At 47.8% G+C, this 8,463-nt stretch overlaps 1 protein-coding gene across 1 annotated transcript in view; it reads right to left on the reverse strand.

The window, feature by feature from the left end:
• Positions 1-410: 410 nt before the first annotated feature.
• ARHGEF1 (Rho guanine nucleotide exchange factor 1) overlaps positions 411-8,463 on the reverse strand; it is a 38,280-nt gene continuing 30,227 nt past the window's right edge. The window contains exons 17-24 of the mRNA XM_029284596.1: positions 8,082-8,196; positions 7,724-7,824; positions 6,746-6,823; positions 5,219-5,294; positions 3,916-4,083; positions 3,658-3,745; positions 2,304-2,411; positions 411-615 (exon numbers count right to left, since the gene is read on the reverse strand). Of these exons, the coding sequence (XP_029140429.1) occupies positions 411-615; positions 2,304-2,411; positions 3,658-3,745; positions 3,916-4,083; positions 5,219-5,294; positions 6,746-6,823; positions 7,724-7,824; positions 8,082-8,196 (939 nt within the window). The remainder of the gene's footprint in view (positions 616-2,303; positions 2,412-3,657; positions 3,746-3,915; positions 4,084-5,218; positions 5,295-6,745; positions 6,824-7,723; positions 7,825-8,081; positions 8,197-8,463) is intronic.

The raw sequence follows: 8,463 nt of genomic DNA on the forward strand, positions 1-8,463 counted from the left end.
CACAATCAGATCCCCGCTGTTGTCTCTCAAACTCCGAGGACAGTAAAAGCCGCATAAACATTTCTTCAGCCTGTCTCTAAAATATTGAGAGATTTGGTTCTAAGATGATATTACAGAACCTCCAGATCAAGCTGAAAACTCGAATTATTAAACCGGATGTTTATAAATCAATTCCAGATGACTCAAGACGCTCCTGGGCCTCCCCCCAAAATAACTTTTCTGGAATCGACTCAGAAATCTAGCTCAGATCTACTTCTTCTGAATTTAAATCTGAAAGTGTAAATCAGGGGTGTCCAATCTTGGCTACTTTTCAACTTGTGGACCAACTCCCAGAATTCCCTAGCCAGCTTGGCTGGCTGAGCAATTCTGGGAGTTGAAGTCCACCAAGTCTTAAAAGTGGCCAAGGTTGGTCACCCCTGGTGTAAATCATACCACGCTGATTTTTCTGAAATGACAACCCCAACAGAGTGGTTTTCATTGACGAGGTAAGAATGCAGGTTATCTGCCCCATCTTCTCCTTTTTCCCTCCTCCAACTTTCCTCCTTACCCTCTGACTGCAGTGCCTCCTTAAGGGGGCTTCCATTTTCTGCTCCACCCAAAAGGGTCTCTGGGTAGCTGCCAAGAAAAAAATGAGAGATGTCAGTCTTGGTCACATACCTGCCTAGCTTTCTGACTTGAACACAAGTGTCTGTCTTTCCATTGAAGAACGAGTTTCCTGCTCTCTTTTCTTGGCCAATGCAGGATTTGTGGTTCCCAGCCTGCAATTCTGGCTCCATTTTGCTAAGAATCCAAGGTTTGTATATTCTATAGATAGTCCTCGACTTAAGATGACAATTGGGGACTGGAAAATTAAGTGGTGTGTTCATTAAGAGGCATCACATGACTGCACCTGTTTTTACATCCGTTTTTTGCTGCGGTGGTTAACTCAGACATCAAATGTTTGTGATTTGTGACCTTTCCTGCCGGCTTCTCCATTGACATTGCTTGTCAGAAGCTGGCTGAAAAAGTCAGTCATAACCATGGGACGCTGCAACTGTCATAAATGTGAACTGGTTACCAAGCGCCCAGATCATGATTACGTGACTGCAGGGATGCTGCGACTGTCCTAAGTACAAGGACGATTGCAAGTAATTTTTCTTCAGCGCCATCATAACTTTGAACAGTCACTCAACAAATAGTTATAAGTCAACACTATCTGTATTGATCAGCAGGTAGAACACAATAACTATTTCTTGTTAGGACTGGTGTACTGTCCTTCCATCTAGATCAGCGGCTCTTAACCTTTTTGTGCTCTGGATCCCTTTGAGAGTCTGTGGAAAACTAAAGATTCATTCTTGTAAAATGTTATTCAAATGCATAAAATATAATATAGAGTCATAGATAAGCAAAGGAAGCCAATTATGCTCAAATACAGTAGCTAAAATATTGAATAACTATGATATAATATAGCAATCTATGGACTTCTTCGCTAATCTAATGAAACCAATAACCAGGCCAATATCCTTTTAAGATATAATAATCGGATACAGTGAGATTTATGGAGCTTAACAAATATCTTTCAAGTCCCTAAGCCATACATTACTTTGTTCCTACATACCTTATTGGAAAACTAAATTTCAGTTAGTCAAAACGGAAACAGAGTTGTAACTTTTTTTCCCATCCAAGATCATAGAATCTATCTATGGACCCACAAAGAGATTTTATCTATGGATTGAAGGTTAAGAATCTTAGATCAAATTAACACCTTATTCTTTCTGCAGGGATAGGCAACCTTGGCTCTTTTATAACTCGTGGACTTCAACTCCCAGAATTCCTGAGCCAGCCATGCTGAGGGGAAAGGGAGAGGTTTCCATGCTGAGCCATGCTGGCTCAGGAATTCTGGGAGTTGAAGTCCACGAATCATGAGGGGGCCATAGTTCCCCCATGCTGGCTCAGGAATTCTGGGAGTTGAAGTCCACAAGTCATGAGGAGGCCATAGTTCCCTCATGCTGGCTCAGGAATTCTGGGAGTTGAAGTCCACGAGTCACGAGGGGGCCATAGTTCCCCCATGCTGGCTCAGGAATTCTGGGAGTTGAAGTCCACGAGTCATAAAAGAGCCAAGGTTGCCTACCCCTGCCTTAGGGTGAAATTCTGATTAGCTGTTTTGACCTACTGGCAGTTTAGAAAAGGGCTCAGGTCTACTCAGATCTCTTTTATCTGAAGAAAAGGTCACAAATACAGCTTTCAATCTCTGCATTATAGTCTCCATTATCCTTCCCCCCCCTCCGCCCTCTCCTCCCCTTCCTCCTTACAACATTACTTACTAGCTGGGACTATGGGGTGAAGTCCGGCTTGTTACCGAAAGCCGAGGTTTGTTATTGGAAGTGGGCAGCTTCAGTGACCCGGCAGTATCGCTAATGATGTTGCACCAGCTAGGATGGGAAAAAAAGAAAAGAAAGAGAGTCAGGGGTACCATCTCTCCCAAGCCAGTGTCCACCCAAAATTTTGGGACAGCGAATACCCCCTACACACAGAATTTCTCACCAAACACAAAGGTTTTCTATTGTGATGAGATTTGGCACAACCGCAGCAGCATCTTTCTGTCACAATTTTGCATGAACAGAGCTCAACTATTTAAAGTGGTGCTTTAAATAAAGACAGAAGACTCCTCTCCATCATCCCAGTTGAGGCGGGGGAGAGGAGAGAGAGGGAGAGAAAGAGAGAGAGAGAGAGAGAATGGAGAATGAGAGAGAGAATGGAGAGAGAATGAGAGACAAAGAGAATAAGAGAATGAGAGAGAAAAAGAATAAGAGAGAATGAGAAAGAAAATGAGAAGAGAATGAAAGAGAATGAGAGAGAGAGAGAGAGAGAGAGAGAGAGAATGAGAGAGAAAGAGAATAAGAGAATCAGAGAGAGAGAGAATGAGAGAATGAGAAAGAAGACAATGAGAAGACAATGAGAGAGAGAATGAGAGAGAGAATGAGAGAGAGAATGAGAGAAAGAGAATGAGAGAGAGAGAGAATGGAGAATGAGAGAGAGAGAATGGAGAGAGAATGAGAGAGAAAGAGAATAAGAGAGAATCAGAGAGAGTATGAGAGAGAGAATGAGAAAGAAGACAATGAGAGAGAGAGAGAGAGAGAGAGAGAGAGAGAGAGAGAGAGAGAGAGAGAGAGAGAGAGAGAGAGAGAGAGATGCTCCTTCATCCAAACTAAGTAGCCAATCAATCTCTCACCCCGGTCAGTACCGGTAGTCCTTGACTTACGACCGCAATTTCTCTTGCTAAGCAAGACAGTTGCGAAGTGGGTTTTGCCCCATTTTACGACTTTTCTTGCCACAACTGCTAAGGGAATCACTGCAGCTGTTAAGTTAGTAACCCAGTCGTTAAGCGAATCTGGCTCCCCTATGGACTTGGCTTGTCAGAGGGTCGCCAAAGGGGGATCGCGTGATCCCCCCGGGGACGCTGCGACCGTCATAAATATGAACCAGTTGCCAAGCGTCCGAATCTTGATCACGTGACCCTGGGGATGCTGCAACGGTTGTCACTGTGAAAAACAGTCGTTAAGTCGCTTTTTTCAGTGCCCTTGTAACTTTGAAAGGTCACTAAAGGAACGGTTGTAAAGTCGAGGACTTCCTGTAATCTGGGCAAGTTAAGTCTCCCTTCCCACCCCAATTTCTTACTTCTTCCTTTCTGACACCGTCTGAGCCACCAGTTCGTAGATCTGAGCCCCGTTCTCCCAGCTGAAGATCACGTAGAAAGCCTTGATGTCTGCAAGAAAGAGGAGACTCTGAATTTTCCTCCTAAAAGAAAAACAACCTTTATTTCGAGCCTTGACCACGTCCAACCTGGTCAATGAGAATGTGGGCAGAGGTCCAAACCAATCAACACCCAAGGCCAAAGTGCTGCTTTCAGCTCCCGTGACCGTCTCCTGCACCCACCTGTGGCCACTTCGCGGGTCATGGCAGAGTTGAGCTTGATGATGGGGGACAGCATTTGTTTCCCATCGGGGGTTGGGGTGATTGTGCGGCTGTGACACTTGAGGACCAGGCGTTCTTCCTGCTTCTGGAGAAGAACCAAGATATCATCCAGCAAGAGGACGTGGACATCTGGAAGGGATCAAGGCATGAGAAGTATGAAGCCAAAGGTGATGGGGAAGAGGAAGTGAGGGGGAAGGAGGGGAGGAGAGGGGAGCCCTAAAATAGGTCTCTGAGACAGGCTGTGACCCCCCAGCTTGTCTTCCTTAGCTGGTCTAATGCACTGTGCTCCAGTTCCTATAATTGGGTGGCAAGGTTGGTTTAGATCAGGAGTAGGGAACCTTGGCTCTTTTAGGACTCGTAGACTTCAACTCCCAGAATTCCTGAGCCAGCATGGCTCAGCTTGGAAACCTCTCCCTTTCCCCTCAGCATGGCTGGCTCAGGAATTCTGGGAATTGAAGTCCACGAGTCATAAAAGAGCCAAGGTTACCTACCCCTGTTTTAGCTTGTGATAAAATAAGACTTAACATAAAAGATCGAGACGCCAGCTGAGATACACAAACCCAAACTTTTGACGACAACCAAACAACCAACAATGCAGAAGATAACAGAAGAAGTGGGACAATCAAATATTCAGACAGAGGACTCAATTGAACCAACAAATACAGCTGATGGGAAATCCAGAAAAGGAAGTGACAGCGCCGAAAACGGAAATGACTTTCTATATAAATCAGAAGAAATTTGAGAAAGAATAATACAGGCAAGCAATATCGAGCGAGAGAGGCACAAAAAAGTGGGGAAGAGCAGATAGACCAGTGATGGCGAACCTTTTAGAGACCGAGTGCCCAAACTGCAACCCAAAACCCACTTATGCATCATCGAGTGCCGGGTGGGTGTGGCCCATTGGCTGGGTGTGGCCCATTGGCTGGGCGTGGCCCATTGGGTGGGCGTGGCTGCAGTGGTAACGGCAGACTGGGTGGGACTAAAAAGTTCAATCAATCAATTCCAACTCTGCAAGATCTTTTTTTTTCCCAGAGAGAAGTTGAAATTGACTGATTGATTGAACCTTTTTTTTTTTTTTTGCACACGGCAGCGGAGGCCTAAAGCGAAAAGGTTTTATAAAACCCATCTGAAGGCCTAGGACTGGGGCGACGGCGCACGTGCCCACAGAGAGGGCTCTGAGTGCCGCCTCTGGCACCCGTGCCATAGGTTCGCCACCACTGAGATAGACCTTCTCATTCCCGGCGCTCCAGACGGTCCCACTCACCAACTGATTTATCCTTGGTAACACGCCACGTCAGGGGTCCCTCGTACACAAGGTTGCGCTTGCTGATATCTGTGTTCTGTGGAGAATAGCTGGTTAGACTGCCTTTTAGCAAAGATTTTCCATTTCTGACAAACCCCCCCCCCCCACCGACACATCACCGTTCAGGTTTTGAAAAACAAGTTCCCTTTTCTCCTGAGGGGGTCTTATGCCTCCCATCACAGCAAGGCAGGCCAAAATTCCACAGGGACAGCCAAGCAAGGTAAGGGTGCAATGTCAAAGCTGTTGAAATGTTGATGACCATAGAAGTCCCATCCCGTTTGGGTCAGAAGCATCGTTTTAAGGCAGTTCCGGGTTGAAAGGATTAGTCAGTGACCTCATTGTTGCCCAGGGGATACCTGTAGGGCAGTGATGGCGAACCTTTTAGAGACCGAGTGCCCAAACCGCAACCCAAAACCCACTTATTTATCGCCGGGTGCCAGGTGGGCGTGGCTGTGGTGGTCCTGGCAGATTGGATCGGTGTGGCCAAGGTGGGCGTGATCACCTCGATATTGCTCGTGGGGAGGGATGCATGTGAGGGCCAGGCAGGGTTGGGGGAGATCCAGGGGGTCTCTGGCAGGTGGGGCAGTGGGCAGGAGGCTCGTTCTGTGGGGTAAGGCGAGGCAGGGTGGGAGTGCCATTGTCGCAGGGCAAGGCGAGGCAGGGGTCAGGGCGGCTGCTGCCTGATACCATCAGCTCCCACACACAGAGGCCAGCAAGCGCATGGGTGCTGGGATGCATCCGGCCATGTGGGACCTCGGCGAGTTAGCGGGTGGCTGGGTGAAGAGGGACAGTTGCCATCTCCAGGGCATGGCGCGCGTGCCCACAGAGAGGGCTCTGAGTGCCGCCTCTGGCACCCGTGCCATAGGTTTGCCACCACTGCTGTAGGGGCTCCTTTCATGTCCCCATCAAGGAGCTGGAGCAAATGATGGGAGCTCACCGTGCCACGTACGGGGTCTCGAACTCCAACCCCACGTCCTAACCAGGCGAGCCACTAGGCTCCTTACCATGGAGGTAATGACTCAGAAAAGACAATTTCAGAAGCTTGCCCTGACTAAGTTACAGGTAGTCCTCAATTTATGACCATCGCTCACCGACCATTCAAAGATACAACAAAGCTATTTCTGACCCGATTCAGAAGCTGCAATGTCCAGGCCTCCTTCCCACAGTCATGTGACCTGCATTTGGGGCACTTAGCAACAGACCTGCATTTATTGGTCACCTGACTGCAATTTACTTTTTTTTCTGGAAATGGTTGTTTTATTTCTGGTTTCCAGAAAAGAAAAAGTACCGTAGTAAATAAGGCGTTCTCTTAATTCCCCCTTTAAAAAGGTCATAAAATCAGGTCGACGACCTGCTTTACGACTGTAATCGCTAGGCTCAATTATGGTTGTAAGTCAAGGGCTACCTGTACAGAGATTTAAGGACAATTCATTTACTGTTATGGCTTCCCCTGTCCCCAGTTGGGTGGAATGCTCTGTTGGGACTCACCCGAAATTCACTCAGCAGAGGATCAGTGCTTTGTTTAAGGTTGGAGAGGTCCAAACGCCGCTGATAATCTTTGAGTTTCTGAAAAACATTAGGACAGGGCTTTTCAACCTTTTCACCCATTGTACCACTTTTAGGATAGGGCAATATCCGAGTACCACCAGTCACCTAGCAAGATGTCAAAAACTTGATGACCAAAAAAAGAGAAAAAGGTGATAAAGTACAGGTAGTCCTCGACTTACAACAGTTCGCTTAGTGACTGTTCGAAGTTACAATGGCACTGAAAAAAGTGCCCCCCAAGCCACAGCCGAGCAAGAAACCTGCCTGCCCGCCCGGCAGCGCTCTTCCTCCTGTCCGAGGTTTCCATTGTTGTGAGCATTTCTGTTGAGGATTGGCAGCGGGGATGGGGTGGGGGGGTGTTTGGTTTTTATTCCCCCCCCCCCCGTCTGCTGGGTGGTTGCAGCAGGTTTTGGTCACTTCACATGACCCTGGGACACTGTGACCGCCATAAATATGAATCAGTTGCCAAGCATCTGAATGTAAATCACAAGACCCTGGAGATGCTGCAACATTCCAGCTGATCGGCGCTTCTACTGGGCTCAGCAGAAGCACCAGGATCAGTGCTGAGCTCCAGCTGGAGCCTGGCACTGATCCTGGTGCTTCCGCTGAGCCCTGGCAGCCCCGAAGAAGCGCTGATCCTGGCGCTTCCGCTGAGCCCTGACAGCCCTGCAGCTCCAGCCATCTCTCGCTCAGGCTTGTGCGGTGCTGCCACTGGTTCAGCTCATTCTCCTCCCCCGCTACCACTTTTCTAGGATGGTCGCGTACCACCTGCCAGGTGCCAATGTACCACAGGTGGTACCCGTACCACTGGTTGAAAAGCCTTGCATTAGGATGCCCGTTTTTTTAACCAACGCTGAAGTTGTGAAGAGCAAGGGAAGACTTTTTCAAAGGCGAAATCATTGCTCAAGGGAGGATCCTTACCAGTAAATTCTCCATAACACGCACTTCTTGGTTGACGTGGTTGAGGATCTGACGACAGCACTCGGCCGCCCTTTCCACCTTCTGACGTTCCTCGGCCTCCTCTGAGGGACAAGAAAAAAATGAAAGGTCTGTGAAGGTACGTTTCTTTAGACTGATCTTTCCACTGAAATCAAGCTAGGTCTATTTTCCACGAAACTGGACGTCGGGAAAGACCGAAGGCAAAAGGAGAAGGGGATGGCGGAGGATGAGATGGTTAGATAGTGTTAGCGATGCAATGAGCATGAATTCGGGCCAACTCTGGGAGACGGTGGAGGATGGGGGGGGGTGTCTGGAGTCCTGTGGTCCCCTCTCTGCTCACCAGTGCATTTGGCAATAGAGTGGAGCAACAGCGGATACTTGGTTAGCCTCTGCATCTCAATAGGAATGATGTCCTTCAACTGTAATCGCCGGCATCGAGGTTTACTTTCTGCTTCCTGTGGAAAAAAGGAGAAGAACCGTTCACCGACCAGTGAAAAGGTACCTGGAAAAGGTATTATGGAAAGGCCCTCTCTGGGGTTGCCTCTCAGATCTGTGTAGCTGGTCTCTCCCATGAAGAAGATGCTCTCAAAACTATTTATCCATCCTGTCTGTCTATCCCCCATCCATCCATCCATCCATCCATCCATCCAATCTATCATCTTTCTATCTATTCATTCATTCTATCTATCCATTCATCCTATCTATCTATCTATCTATCTATC

The sequence above is a fragment of the Protobothrops mucrosquamatus genome, unplaced genomic scaffold, assembly GCF_001527695.2.
Source record: "Protobothrops mucrosquamatus isolate PMUCROS unplaced genomic scaffold, P.Mucros_1.0 scaffold756, whole genome shotgun sequence".
In the NCBI taxonomy this organism is placed as follows: Eukaryota; Metazoa; Chordata; class Lepidosauria; order Squamata; family Viperidae; genus Protobothrops; species Protobothrops mucrosquamatus.